The 19,247-nt window shown below is 44.6% G+C and overlaps 1 protein-coding gene across 1 annotated transcript in view; it reads right to left on the reverse strand.

Moving 5' to 3' along the window:
- Positions 1–17,497, reverse strand: part of ttyh1 (tweety family member 1) — a 41,442-nt gene extending 23,945 nt beyond the window's left edge. Inside the window, exon 1 of the mRNA XM_066712681.1 lies at positions 16,282–17,497. Within this exon, the coding sequence (XP_066568778.1) occupies positions 16,282–16,407 (126 nt within the window). The 5' untranslated portion in view covers positions 16,408–17,497. The remainder of the gene's footprint in view (positions 1–16,281) is intronic.
- Between the last annotated feature and the right edge of the window lie 1,750 nt (positions 17,498–19,247).

Raw genomic sequence — 19,247 nt, forward strand, 5'->3', positions numbered from 1 at the left:
CTGACTGACTGGACACTACAGTACATTAACACTGACTAACTGGACACTTCAGCACATTAACACTCACTGACTGACTGGACACTACAGTACATTAACACTGACTGACTGGACACTACAGCACATGAACACTGACTGACTGGACACTACAGCACATTAACACTGACTGACTGGACACTACAGCACATTATCACTGACTGACTGGACACTACAGCACATTGACACTGACTGACTGGACACTACAGCACATTAACACTCACTGACTGACTGGACACTACAGTACATTAACACTGACTGACTCGACACTACAGCACATTGACACTGACTGACTGGACACTACAGCACATTGACACTGACTGACTGACTGGACACTACAGTACATTAACACTGACTGACTGACAGGACACTACAGTACATTAACACTGACTGACTGGACACTACAGCACATTAACACTGACTGACTGACTGGACACTACAGCACATTAACAATGACTGACTGACTGACTGGACACTACAGCACATTAACACTCACTGACTGACTGGACACTACAGCACATTAACACTGACTGACTGGACACTACAGCACATTAATACTGACTGACTGACTGGACACTACAGTACATTAACACTGACTGACTGGACACTACAGCACATTAATACTGACTGACTGACTGGACACTACAGCACATTAACACTGACTGACTGGACAATACAGTACATTAGCACTCACTGACTGACTGGACACTACAGCACATTAACACTGACTGACTGACTGGACACTACAGCACATTAATACTGACTGACTGACTGGACACTACAGCACATTAACACTGACTGACTGGACAATACAGTACATTAGCACTCACTGACTGACTGGACACTACAGCACATTAACACTCACTGACTGACTGGACACTACAGTACATTAACACTGACTGACTGGACACTACAGCACATTAACACTGACTGACTGACTGGACACTACAGCACATTAACACTGACTGACTGGACACTACAGTACATTAACACTGACTGACTGACTGGACACTACAGCACATTAACACTGACTGACTGGAAACTACAGCACATTAACACTGACTGACTGACTGGACACTACAGCACATTAACACTCACTGATTGACTGGACACTAATGCACATTAAAACTGACTGACTGGACACTACAGTACATTAACACTGACTGACTGACTGGACACTACAGCACATTAACACTGACTGACTGGACACTACAGTACATTAACACTGACTGACTGACTGGACACTACAGCACATTAACACTGACTGACTGACTGGACACTACAGCACATTAACACTGACTGACTGGACACTTACAGCACATTAACACTGACTGACTGACTGGACACTGCAGCACATTAACACTGACTGACTGACTGGACACTACAGCACATTAACACTGACTGACTGGACACTACAGCACATTAACACTCACTGACTGACTGGACACTACAGTACATTAACACTGACTGACTGGACACTACAGCACATTAACACTGACTGACTGGACACTTCAGCACATTAACACTGACTGACTGGACACTACAGCACATTAACACTCACTGACTGACTGGACACTACAGCACATTAACACTCACTGACTGACTGGACACTACAGCACATTAACACTGACTGACTGACTGGACACTACAGCACATTAACACTTACTGACTGACTGGACACTACAGTACATTAACACTGACTGACTGGACACTACAGCACATTAACACTGACTGACTGACTGACTGGACACTACAGCACATTAACAATGACTGACTGACTGACTGGACACTACAGCACATTAACACTGACTGACTGGACACTACAGCACATTAACACTGACTGACTGACTGGACACTACAGCACATTAACACTCACTGATTGACTGGACACTACAGCACATTAAAACTGACTGACTGGACACTACAGTACATTAACACTGACTGACTGACTGGACACTACAGTACATTAACACTGACTGACTGGACACTACAGCACATTAACACTGACTGACTGGACACTACAGTACATTAACACTGACTAACTGGACACTTCAGCACATTAACACTCACTGACTGACTGGACACTACAGCACATTAACACTGACTGACTGGACACTACAGCACATTAAAACTGACTGACTGGACACTACAGTACATTAACACTGACTGACTGACTGGACACTACAGTACATTAACACTGACTGACTGGACACTACAGCACATTAACACTGACTGACTGGACACTACAGCACATTAACACTCACTGACTGACTGGACACTACAGTACATTAACACTGACTGACTGGACACTTCAGCACATTAACACTGACTGACTGACTGGACACTACAGCACATTAACACTCACTGACTGACTGGACACTACAGCACATTAACACTCACTGACTGACTGGACACTACAGCACATTAACACTTACTGACTGACTGGACACTACAGTACATTAACACTGACTGACTGACTGACTGGACACTACAGCACATTAACAATGACTGACTGACTGACTGGACACTACAGCACATTAACACTGACTGACTGGACACTACAGCACATTAACACTGACTGACTGACTGGACACTACAGCACATTAACACTGACTGACTGACTGGACACTACAGCACATTAACACTGACTGACTGGACACTACAGCACATTAACACTGACTGACTGACTGGACACTACAGCACATTAACACTCACTGATTGACTGGACACTACAGCACATTAAAACTGACTGACTGGACACTACAGTACATTAACACTGACTGACTGACTGGACACTACAGTACATTAACACTGACTGACTGGACACTACAGCACATTAACACTGACTGACTGGACACTACAGTACATTAACACTGACTAACTGGACACTTCAGCACATTAACACTCACTGACTGACTGGACACTACAGTACATTAACACTGACTGACTGGACACTACAGCACATGAACACTGACTGACTGGACACTACAGCACATTAACACTGACTGACTGGACACTACAGCACATTATCACTGACTGACTGGACACTACAGCACATTGACACTGACTGACTGGACACTACAGCACATTAACACTCACTGACTGACTGGACACTACAGTACATTAACACTGACTGACTCGACACTACAGCACATTGACACTGACTGACTGGACACTACAGCACATTGACACTGACTGACTGACTGGACACTACAGTACATTAACACTGACTGACTGGACACTACAGCACATTAACACTGACTGACTGACTGGACACTACAGCACATTAACAATGACTGACTGGACACTACAGTACATTAACACTGACTGACTGACTGGACACTACAGCACATTAACAATGACTGACTGACTGACTGGACACTACAGCACATTAACACTCACTGACTGACTGGACACTACAGCACATTAACACTGACTGACTGGACACTACAGCACATTAACACTGACTGACTGGACAATACAGTACATTAGCACTCACTGACTGACTGGACACTACAGCACATTAACACTGACTGACTGACTGGACACTACAGCACATTAACACTGACTGACTGACTGGACACTACAGCACATTAACACTGACTGACTGGACACTACAGTACATTAACACTGACTGACTGACTGGACACTACAGCACATTAACACTGACTGACTGGACACTACAGCACATTAACACTGACTGACTGACTGGACACTACAGTACATTAACACTGACTGACTGACTGGACACTACAGTACATTAACACTGACTGACTGACTGGACACTACAGCACATTAACACTGACTGACTGACTGGACACTACAGTACATTAACACTGACTGACTGGACACTACAGTACATTAACACGGACTGACTGGACACTACAGCACATTAACACTGACTGACTGGACACTACAGCACGTTAACACTGACTGACTGACTGGACACTACAGCACATTAACACTCACTGATTGACTGGACACTACAGCACATTAAAACTGACTGACTGGACACTACAGTACATTAACAATGACTGACTGACTGACTGGACACTACAGCACATTAACACTGACTGACTGGACACTACAGCACATTAACACTGACTGACTGGACACTACAGCACATTAACACTCACTGACTGACTGGACACTACAGTACATTAACACTGACTGACTGGACACTACAGCACATTAACACTGACTGACTGACTGGACACTACAGCACATTAACACTCACTGACTGACTGGACACTACAGCACATTAACACTCACTGACTGACTGGACACTACAGCACATTAACACTGACTGACTGACTGGACACTACAGCACATTAACACTTACTGACTGACTGGACACTACAGTACATTAACACTGACTGACTGGACACTACAGCACATTAACACTGACTGACTGACTGACTGGACACTACAGCACATTAACAATGACTGACTGACTGACTGGACACTACAGCACATTAACACTGACTGACTGGACACTACAGCACATTAACACTGACTGACTGACTGGACACTTCAGCACATTAACACTGACTGACTGGACACTACAGCACATTAACACTCACTGACTGACTGGACACTACAGCACATTAACACTCACTGATTGACTGGACACTACAGCACATTAAAACTGACTGACTGGACACTACAGCACATTAACAATGACTGACTGACTGACTGGACACTACAGTACATTAACACTGACTGACTGGACACTACAGCACATTAACACTGACTGACTGGACACTACAGCACATTAACACTGACTGACTGACTGGACACTACAGCACATTAACACTCACTGATTGACTGGACACTACAGCACATTAAAACTGACTGACTGGACACTACAGTACATTAACACTGACTGACTGACTGGACACTACAGTACATTAACACTGACTGACTGGACACTACAGCACATTAACACTGACTGACTGGACACTACAGTACATTAACACTGACTAACTGGACACTTCAGCACATTAACACTCACTGACTGACTGGACACTACAGCACATTAACACTGACTGACTGGACACTACAGCACATTAAAACTGACTGACTGGACACTACAGTACATTAACACTGACTGACTGACTGGACACTACAGTACATTAACACTGACTGACTGGACACTACAGCACATTAACACTGACTGACTGGACACTACAGCACATTAACACTCACTGACTGACTGGACACTACAGTACATTAACACTGACTGACTGGACACTTCAGCACATTAACACTGACTGACTGACTGGACACTACAGCACATTAACACTCACTGACTGACTGGACACTACAGCACATTAACACTCACTGACTGACTGGACACTACAGCACATTAACACTGACTGACTGACTGGACACTACAGCACATTAACACTTACTGACTGACTGGACACTACAGTACATTAACACTGACTGACTGGACACTACAGCACATTAACACTGACTGACTGACTGACTGGACACTACAGCACATTAACAATGACTGACTGACTGACTGGACACTACAGCACATTAACACTGACTGACTGGACACTACAGCACATTAACACTGACTGACTGACTGGACACTACAGCACATTAACACTGACTGACTGGACACTACAGCACATTAACACTGACTGACTGACTGGACACTACAGCACATTAACACTCACTGATTGACTGGACACTACAGCACATTAACACTGACTGACTGACTGGACACTACAGTACATTAACACTGACTGACTGGACACTACAGCACATTAACACTGACTGACTGGACACTACAGTACATTAACACTGACTAACTGGACACTTCAGCACATTAACACTCACTGACTGACTGGACACTACAGTACATTAACACTGACTGACTGGACACTACAGCACATGAACACTGACTGACTGGACACTACAGCACATTAACACTGACTGACTGGACACTACAGCACATTAACACTGACTGACTGGACACTACAGTACATTGACACTGACTGACTGGACACTACAGCACATTAACACTCACTGACTGACTGGACACTACAGTACATTAACACTGACTGACTCGACACTACAGCACATTGACACTGACTGACTGGACACTACAGTACATTAACACTGACTGACTGGACACTACAGCACATTAACACTGACTGACTGACTGGACACTACAGCACATTAACAATGACTGACTGGACACTACAGTACATTAACACTGACTGACTGACTGGACACTACAGTACATTAACACTGACTGACTGGACACTACAGCACATTAACACTGACTGACTGACTGGACACTACAGCACATTAACAATGACTGACTGACTGACTGGACACTACAGCACATTAACACTCACTGACTGACTGGACACTACAGCACATTAACACTGACTGACTGGACACTACAGCACATTAATACTGACTGACTGACTGGACACTACAGTACATTAACACTGACTGACTGGACACTACAGCACATTAATACTGACTGACTGACTGGACACTACAGCACATTAACACTGACTGACTGGACAATACAGTACATTAGCACTCACTGACTGACTGGACACTACAGCACATTAACACTGACTGACTGACTGGACACTACAGCACATTAATACTGACTGACTGACTGGACACTACAGCACATTAACACTGACTGACTGGACAATACAGTACATTAGCACTCACTGACTGACTGGACACTACAGCACATTAACACTCACTGACTGACTGGACACTACAGCACATTAACACTGACTGACTGACTGGACACTACAGCACATTAACACTGACTGACTGGACACTACAGTACATTAACACTGACTGACTGACTGGACACTACAGCACATTAACACTGACTGACTGGACACTACAGCACATTAACACTGACTGACTGACTGGACACTACAGTACATTAACACTGACTGACTGACTGACTGGACACTACAGCACATTAACACTGACTGACTGGACACTACAGCACATTAACACTGACTGACTGGACACTACAGCACATTAACACTTTCTGACTGACTGGACACTACAGCACATTAACACTTTCTGACTGACTGGACACTACAGCACATTAACACTGACTGACTGACTGGACACTACAGCACATTAACTCTGACTGACTGGACACTACAGCACATTAACAATGACTGACTGACTGACTGGACACTACAGCACATTAACTCTGACTGACTGGACACTACAGCACATTAACACTGACTGACTGGACACTACAGCACATTAACACTGACTGACTGACTGGACACTACAGCACATTAACACTCACTGATTGACTGGACACTACAGCACATTAAAACTGACTGACTGGACACTACAGTACATTAACACTGACTGACTGACTGGCCACTACAGCACATTAACACTGACTGACTGGACACTACAGCACATTAACACTGACTGACTGACTGGACACTACAGCACATTAACACTCACTGATTGACTGGACACTACAGCACATTAAAACTGACTGACTGGACACTACAGTACATTAACACTGACTGACTGACTGGACACTACAGTACATTAACATTGACTGACTGGACACTACAGCACATTAACACTGACTGACTGGACACTACAGTACATTAACACTGACTAACTGGACACTTCAGCACATTAACACTCACTGACTGACTGGACACTACAGTACATTAACACTGACTGACTGGACACTACAGCACATGAACACTGACTGACTGGACACTACAGCACATTAACACTGACTGACTGGACACTACAGCACATTATCACTGACTGACTGGACACTACAGCACATTGACACTGACTGACTGGACACTACAGCACATTAACACTCACTGACTGACTGGACACTACAGTACATTAACACTGACTGACTCGACACTACAGCACATTGACACTGACTGACTGGACACTACAGCACATTGACACTGACTGACTGACTGGACACTACAGTACATTAACACTGACTGACTGGACACTACAGCACATTAACACTGACTGACTGACTGGACACTACAGCACATTAACAATGACTGACTGGACACTACAGTACATTAACACTGACTGACTGACTGGACACTACAGCACATTAACAATGACTGACTGACTGACTGGACACTACAGCACATTAACACTCACTGACTGACTGGACACTACAGCACATTAACACTGACTGACTGGACACTACAGCACATTAACACTGACTGACTGGACAATACAGTACATTAGCACTCACTGACTGACTGGACACTACAGCACATTAACACTGACTGACTGACTGGACACTACAGCACATTAACACTGACTGACTGACTGGACACTACAGCACATTAACACTGACTGACTGGACACTACAGTACATTAACACTGACTGACTGACTGGACACTACAGCACATTAACACTGACTGACTGGACACTACAGCACATTAACACTGACTGACTGACTGGACACTACAGTACATTAACACTGACTGACTGACTGGACACTACAGTACATTAACACTGACTGACTGACTGGACACTACAGCACATTAACACTGACTGACTGACTGGACACTACAGTACATTAACACTGACTGACTGGACACTACAGTACATTAACACGGACTGACTGGACACTACAGCACATTAACACTGACTGACTGGACACTACAGCACGTTAACACTGACTGACTGACTGGACACTACAGCACATTAACACTCACTGATTGACTGGACACTACAGTACATTAACAATGACTGACTGACTGACTGGACACTACAGCACATTAACACTGACTGACTGGACACTACAGTACATTAACAATGACTGACTGACTGACTGGACACTACAGCACATTAACACTGACTGACTGGACACTACAGCACATTAACACTGACTGACTGGACACTACAGCACATTAACACTCACTGACTGACTGGACACTACAGTACATTAACACTGACTGACTGGACACTACAGCACATTAACACTGACTGACTGACTGGACACTACAGCACATTAACACTCACTGACTGACTGGACACTACAGCACATTAACACTCACTGACTGACTGGACACTACAGCACATTAACACTGACTGACTGACTGGACACTACAGCACATTAACACTTACTGACTGACTGGACACTACAGTACATTAACACTGACTGACTGGACACTACAGCACATTAACACTGACTGACTGACTGACTGGACACTACAGCACATTAACAATGACTGACTGACTGACTGGACACTACAGCACATTAACACTGACTGACTGGACACTACAGCACATTAACACTGACTGACTGACTGGACACTTCAGCACATTAACACTGACTGACTGGACACTACAGCACATTAACACTCACTGACTGACTGGACACTACAGCACATTAACACTCACTGATTGACTGGACACTACAGCACATTAAAACTGACTGACTGGACACTACAGCACATTAACAATGACTGACTGACTGACTGGACACTACAGTACATTAACACTGACTGACTGGACACTACAGCACATTAACACTGACTGACTGGACACTACAGCACATTAACACTGACTGACTGACTGGACACTACAGCACATTAACACTCACTGATTGACTGGACACTACAGCACATTAAAACTGACTGACTGGACACTACAGTACATTAACACTGACTGACTGACTGGACACTACAGTACATTAACACTGACTGACTGGACACTACAGCACATTAACACTGACTGACTGGACACTACAGTACATTAACACTGACTAACTGGACACTTCAGCACATTAACACTCACTGACTGACTGGACACTACAGCACATTAACACTGACTGACTGGACACTACAGCACATTAAAACTGACTGACTGGACACTACAGTACATTAACACTGACTGACTGACTGGACACTACAGTACATTAACACTGACTGACTGGACACTACAGCACATTAACACTGACTGACTGGACACTACAGCACATTAACACTCACTGACTGACTGGACACTACAGTACATTAACACTGACTGACTGGACACTTCAGCACATTAACACTGACTGACTGACTGGACACTACAGCACATTAACACTCACTGACTGACTGGACACTACAGCACATTAACACTCACTGACTGACTGGACACTACAGCACATTAACACTGACTGACTGACTGGACACTACAGCACATTAACACTTACTGACTGACTGGACACTACAGTACATTAACACTGACTGACTGGACACTACAGCACATTAACACTGACTGACTGACTGACTGGACACTACAGCACATTAACAATGACTGACTGACTGACTGGACACTACAGCACATTAACACTGACTGACTGGACACTACAGCACATTAACACTGACTGACTGACTGGACACTACAGCACATTAACACTGACTGACTGGACACTACAGCACATTAACACTGACTGACTGACTGGACACTACAGCACATTAACACTCACTGATTGACTGGACACTACAGCACATTAACACTGACTGACTGACTGGACACTACAGTACATTAACACTGACTGACTGGACACTACAGCACATTAACACTGACTGACTGGACACTACAGTACATTAACACTGACTAACTGGACACTTCAGCACATTAACACTCACTGACTGACTGGACACTACAGTACATTAACACTGACTGACTGGACACTACAGCACATGAACACTGACTGACTGGACACTACAGCACATTAACACTGACTGACTGGACACTACAGCACATTAACACTGACTGACTGGACACTACAGTACATTGACACTGACTGACTGGACACTACAGCACATTAACACTCACTGACTGACTGGACACTACAGTACATTAACACTGACTGACTCGACACTACAGCACATTGACACTGACTGACTGGACACTACAGTACATTAACACTGACTGACTGGACACTACAGCACATTAACACTGACTGACTGACTGGACACTACAGCACATTAACAATGACTGACTGGACACTACAGTACATTAACACTGACTGACTGACTGGACACTACAGTACATTAACACTGACTGACTGGACACTACAGCACATTAACACTGACTGACTGACTGGACACTACAGCACATTAACAATGACTGACTGACTGACTGGACACTACAGCACATTAACACTCACTGACTGACTGGACACTACAGCACATTAACACTGACTGACTGGACACTACAGCACATTAATACTGACTGACTGACTGGACACTACAGTACATTAACACTGACTGACTGGACACTACAGCACATTAATACTGACTGACTGACTGGACACTACAGCACATTAACACTGACTGACTGGACAATACAGTACATTAGCACTCACTGACTGACTGGACACTACAGCACATTAACACTGACTGACTGACTGGACACTACAGCACATTAATACTGACTGACTGACTGGACACTACAGCACATTAACACTGACTGACTGGACAATACAGTACATTAGCACTCACTGACTGACTGGACACTACAGCACATTAACACTCACTGACTGACTGGACACTACAGCACATTAACACTGACTGACTGACTGGACACTACAGCACATTAACACTGACTGACTGGACACTACAGTACATTAACACTGACTGACTGACTGGACACTACAGCACATTAACACTGACTGACTGGACACTACAGCACATTAACACTGACTGACTGACTGGACACTACAGTACATTAACACTGACTGACTGACTGACTGGACACTACAGCACATTAACACTGACTGACTGGACACTACAGCACATTAACACTGACTGACTGGACACTACAGCACATTAACACTTTCTGACTGACTGGACACTACAGCACATTAACACTTTCTGACTGACTGGACACTACAGCACATTAACACTGACTGACTGACTGGACACTACAGCACATTAACTCTGACTGACTGGACACTACAGCACATTAACAATGACTGACTGACTGACTGGACACTACAGCACATTAACTCTGACTGACTGGACACTACAGCACATTAACACTGACTGACTGGACACTACAGCACATTAACACTGACTGACTGACTGGACACTACAGCACATTAACACTCACTGATTGACTGGACACTACAGCACATTAAAACTGACTGACTGGACACTACAGTACATTAACACTGACTGACTGACTGGCCACTACAGCACATTAACACTGACTGACTGGACACTACAGCACATTAACACTGACTGACTGACTGGACACTACAGTACATTAACACTGACTGACTGACTGGACACTACAGTACATTAACACTGACTGACTGACTGGACACTACAGCACATTAACACTGACTGACTGGACACTACAGTACATTAACACTGACTGACTGACTGGACACTACAGCACATTAACACTGACTGACTGACTGGACACTACAGCACATTAACACTGACTGACTGGACACTTACAGCACATTAACACTGACTGACTGACTGGACACTGCAGCACATTAACACTGACTGACTGACTGGACACTACAGCACATTAACACTGACTGACTGGACACTACAGCACATTAACACTGACTGACTGGACACTACAGCACATTAACACTCACTGATTGACTGGACACTACAGCACATTAACACTGACTGACTGGACACTATAGCACATTAACACTGACTGACTGACTGGACACTACAGCACATTAACACTGACTGACTGGACACTACAGCACATTAACACTGACTGACTGACTGGACACTACAGTACATTAACACTGACTGACTGGACACTACAGCACATTAACACTGACTGACTGGACACTACAGCACATTAACACTGACTGACTGGACACTACAGCACATTAACACTGACTTACTGACTGGACACTACAGTACATTAACACTGACTGACAGACTGGACACTACAGCACATTAACACTGACTGACTGGACACTACAGTACATTAACACTGACTGACTGGACACTACAGCACATTAACACTGACTGACTGGACACTACAGTACATTAACACTGACTGACTGGACACTACAGTACATTAACACTGACTGACTGACTGGACACTACAGCACATTAACACTGACTGACTGACTGGACACTACAGCACATTAACACTGACTGACTGGACACTACAGCACATTGACACTGACTGACTGGACACTACAGCACATTAACACTGACTGACTGGACACTGCAGTACATTAACACTGACTGACTGGACACTACAGTACATTAACACTGACTGACAGACTGGACACTACAGCACATTAACAATGACTGACTGACTGACTGGACACTACAGCACATTAACACTGACTGACTGACTGGACACTACAGCACATTAACACTGACTGACTGACTGGACACTACAGCACATTAAAACTGACTGACTGGACACTACAGTACATTAACACTGACTGACTGACTGGACACTACAGTACATTAACACTGACTGACTGGACACTACAGCACATTAACACTGACTGACTGGACACTACAGTACATTAACACTGACTGACTGGACACTACAGCACATGAACACTGACTGACTGGACACTACAGCACATTAACACTGACTGACTGGACACTACAGCACATTATCACTGACTGACTGGACACTACAGCACATTAACACTCACTGACTGACTGGACACTACAGTACATTAACACTGACTGACTCGACACTACAGCACATTGACACTGACTGACTGGACACTACAGCACATTGACACTGACTGACTGACTGGACACTACAGTACATTAACACTGACTGACTGACTGGACACTACAGTACATTAACACTGACTGACTGGACACTACAGCACATTAACACTGACTGACTGACTGGACACTACAGCACATTAACACTCACTGACTGACTGGACACTACAGCACATTAACACTGACTGACTGGACACTACAGCACATTAATACTGACTGACTGACTGGACACTACAGTACATTAACACTGACTGACTGGACACTACAGCACATTAACACTGACTGACTGGACAATACAGTACATTAGCACTCACTGACTGACTGGACACTACAGCACATTAACACTCACTGACTGACTGGACACTACAGTACATTAACACTGACTGACTGACTGGACACTACAGCACATTAACACTGACTGACTGGACACTACAGCACATTAACACTGACTGACTGACTGGACACTACAGTACATTAACACTGACTGACTGACTGGACACTACAGCACATTGACACTGACTGACTGGACACTACAGCACATTAACACTCACTGACTGACTGGACACTACAGTACATTAACACTGACTGACTCGACACTACAGCACATTGACACTGACTGACTGGACACTACAGCACATTGACACTGACTGACTGACTGGACACTACAGTACATTAACACTGACTGACTGACTGGACACTACAGTACATTAACACTGACTGACTGGACACTACAGCACATTAACACTGACTGACTGGACACTACAGCACATTAACACTTTCTGACTGACTGGACACTACAGCACATTAACACTTTCTGACTGACTGGACACTACAGCACATTAACACTGACTGACTGACTGGACACTACAGCACATTAACTCTGACTGACTGGACACTACAGCACATTAACAATGACTGACTGACTGACTGGACACTACAGCACATTAACACTGACTGACTGACTGGACACTACAGCACATTAACACTCACTGATTGACTGGACACTACAGCACATTAACACTGACTGACTGGACACTACAGCACATTAAAACTGACTGACTGGACACTACAGTACATTAACACTGACTGACTGACTGGACACTACAGCACATTAACACTGACTGACTGGACACTACAGCACATTAAAACTGACTGACTGGACACTACAGTACATTAACACTGACTGACTGACTGGACACTACAGCACATTAACACTGACTGACTGGACACTACAGCACATTAAAACTGACTGACTGGACACTACAGTACATTAACACTGACTGACTGACTGGACACTACAGTACATTAACACTGACTGACTGGACACTACAGCACATTAACACTGACTGACTGACTGGACACTACAGCACATTAACACTGACTGACTGGACACTACAGCACATTAACAATGACTGACTGACTGACTGGACACTACAGTACATTAACACTGACTGACTGACTGGACACTACAGCACATTAACACTGACTGACTGGACACTACAGTACATTAACACTGACTGACTGGACACTACATTACATTAACACTGACTGACTGACTGGACACTACAGCACATTAACACTGACTGACTGGACACTACGGTACATTAACACTGACTGACTGACTGGACACTACAGCACATTAACACTGACTGACTGACTGGACACTACAGCACATTAACACTGACTGACTGGACACTACAGCACATTAACACTGACTGACTGACTGGACACTACAGTACATTAACACTGACTGACTGGACACTACAGCACATTAACACTGACTGACTGACTGGACACTACAGCACATTAACACTGACTGACTGAACACTACAGCACATTAACACTGACTGACTGGACACTACAGTACATTAACACTGACTGACTGACTGGACACTACAGTACATTAACACTGACTGACTGGACACTACAGCACATTAACACTGACTGACTGACTGGACACTACAGCACATTAACACTCACTGACTGGACACTACAGCACATTAACACTGACTGGACACTACAGCACATTAACACTCACTGACTGGACACTACAGTACATTAACACTGACTGAGTGGACACTACAGCACATTAACACTGACTGACTGACTGGACACTACAGTACATTAACACTGACTGACTGGACACTACAGCACATTAACACTGACTGACTGACTGGACACTACAGCACATTAACACTGACTGACTGGACACTACAGTACATTAACACTGACTGACTGACTGGACACTACAGCACATTAACACTGACTGACTGGACACTACAGCACATTAACACTGACTGACTGACTGACTGGACACTACAGTACATTAACACTGACTGACTGACTGGACACTACAGCACATTAACACTGACTGACTGGACACTACAGTACATTAACACTGACTCACTGGACACTACAGCACATTTACACTGACTGACTGGACACTGTATACCCCAGTCCAGTTTTCCCAGTATGCCCAGTATTTACCTGCTGGTAGTCCCAGCTGTGTGGCTGGAAGCTGCCGTCCACGGGCCGCAGGGACAGGTCCAGCCTGGGCAGTGAGTGACACAGAGACACCCACAGCGAGGGGGCGTAGCCTGGAGCCGTCGCCATCACAACGCAGCCCCAGAGAGCGGCCCAGAGAGAGAGAGAGAGAGAGAGAGAGAGAGAGAGAGAGAGCGCCCTTGGAGCCCAATTAGATAATTGGTTGTGATGGCAAGTTGATGACTCTTGTTGTCCAACTGCAAGTCATTAATTAATTAAGTCCAGCTCTTCCACCGGTCTGTCCCTTGTGAGGGGGTGGGGGGGGTTAATGAGTTGCCATAGCAACTGCATTACCCATAATCCTTTGTGTCCTTCTGCGTTATTCCCCACAAAAAACTGTTAATTAAGAATTGATTCAATCATAGCCAAGGGGTCACTACTGGGCACCGATGCCACGTAGGAAAGTAGAAGGCAGGCTTCAGGTGATCAAGGCTCCCGGAAAACAACTACGGCCAATCCAGGGGCTGTCCTCCCTTAAGCCCCGCCCATCCCCCTCTCAAAGCCACACACAAAATGAGAGATGAGAGAGAGTCTTAACTGAAATCCAGCAGCCAATTTGTTGCTGTGCTGACCGGACAATGTCGTTAGATCCTCGGTGCTTCCGAATCCAGGTGCTGTCCAGGAGAGACGTCTCCCAAAGATTCAGAGACTCTGCAGGTTCCAAGAGAGCGGTCCACTCCTTCGGCAGACTGGGAGAGCTGCAATCAGGTCCAGGGTAGCTGATCCACATCCAATGAGATCAATATATTTGAGACCAGTCTGGATAGAGAGAGAGACAGAGGGATTGTGAGAGTGAGGGATAGAGAGAGCGATGAACTAAGAAAGAGAGGGATAGAGAAAGAGAGAGAGAGGGACTAAGAGATTTCAAGAAAAAAACTGAGCAAGCAGAGTTGAGAGTTACAGGAGGTAAAAAAGGAGATAGACAGGATTTAAGACAAACAGATGCACAGATGAAAGGTGTATTTTTGCAGTTAAAAATAGAGTAAGATGAAAGATTTCACAACTGAAGACAATACAGCACTAATGAAATAATAACGAATGACAAATAGCAAGAGAAAGGAAGAGAGAAAGCGAGGTGTGGAATGAGATGAGAGATGAAGAGATGTTCTCTTCCTTAGTGCCTGGACAATCTGAGTGGGGAGTGGGGGAGGAGAGAGAGAGAGAGACAGGGGATTAGAGATAGCAAAAAAATAAACAAAACTGAGAATCAGTGAGAGAGAGAGAGAGAGAGAGAGAGAGCTGTTTGTGTGACAGAGGGAGGTAGAACAAGAGAAACAAAGCGAGGGGGAGGAAGAGAGGGGGGTGAAGTGGGAGGTGTGTGTGAGAGAGAAGGGGATACACATCAAAAAAATAATCTAAATATGCATTATAACAGCATTACTCTACTGCACTGCTACTACAGCCCCCTATTGTAACAGCACTACTCTACTGCACTGTTACTACAGCCCCCTATTGTATCAGCACTACTCTACTGCACTGTTACTACAGCCCCCTATTGTTACAGCACTACTCTACTGCACTGTTACTACATCCCCCTACTGTAACACTATTCTACTACACTGTTACTACATCCACCTATTGTAACAGCACTACTCTACTGTACTGTTACTACAGCCCCCTATTGTAACAGCACTACTCTACTGCACTGTTACTACATCCCCCTACTGTAACACTATTCTACTACACTGTTACTACATCCACCTATTGTAACAGCACTACTCTACTGCACTGTTACTACAGCCCCCTATTGTAACTGCACTACTCTACTGCACTGTTACTACAGACCCCTATTGTAACAGCACTATTCTACTGCACTGTTACTACAGCCCCCTACTGTAACACTATTCTACTACACTGTTACTACAGCCCCCTATTGTAACAGCATTACTCTACTGCACTGTTACTACAGCCCCCTATTGTAACAGCACTACTCTACTGTACTGTTACTACAGCCCCCTATTGTAACAGCACTACTCTACTGTACTGTTACTACAGCCCCCTATTGTAACAGCACTACTCTACTGCACTGTTACTACAGCCCCCTATTGTAACTGCACTACTCTACTGCACTGTTACTACAGCCCCCTATTGTAACTGCACTACTCTACTGCACTGTTACTACAGACCCCTATTGTAACAGCACTATTCTACTGCACTGTTACTACAGCCCCCTACTGTAACACTATTCTACTACACTGTTACTACAGCCCCCTATTGTAACAGCATTACTCTACTGCACTGTTACTACAGCCCCCTATTGTAACAGCACTACTCTACTGCACTGTTACTACAGCCCCCTATTGTAACAGCACTACTCTACTGCACTGTTACTACAGCCCCCTATTGTTACAGCACTACTCTACTGCACTGTTACTACAGCCCCCTATTGTAACAGCACTACTCTACTGCACTGTTACTACATCCCCCTACTGTAACACTATTCTACTACACTGTTACTACATCCACCTATTGTAACAGCACTACTCTACTGCACTGTTACTACAGCCCCCTATTGTTACAGCACTACTCTACTGCACTGTTACTACAGCCCCCTATTGTTACAGCACTACTCTACTGCACTGTTACTACAGCCCCCTATTGTAACAGCACTACTCTACTGCACTGTTACTACAGCCCCCTATTGTTACAGCACTACTCTACTGCACTGTTACTATAGCCCCCTACTGTAACAGTATTCTACTACACTGTTACTACAGCCCCCTATTGTTACAGCACTACTCTACTGCACTGTTACTACAGCCCCTATTGTAACAGCACTATTCTACTGCACTGTTACTACAGCCCCATATTGTAACAGCACTACTCTACTGCACTGTTACTACAGCCCCCTACTGTAACACTATTCTACTACACTGTTACTACAGCCCCCTATTGTTACAGCACTACTC

Source organism: Amia ocellicauda, chromosome 1 (genome assembly GCF_036373705.1).
Source record: "Amia ocellicauda isolate fAmiCal2 chromosome 1, fAmiCal2.hap1, whole genome shotgun sequence".
Taxonomy (NCBI): Eukaryota; Metazoa; Chordata; class Actinopteri; order Amiiformes; family Amiidae; genus Amia; species Amia ocellicauda.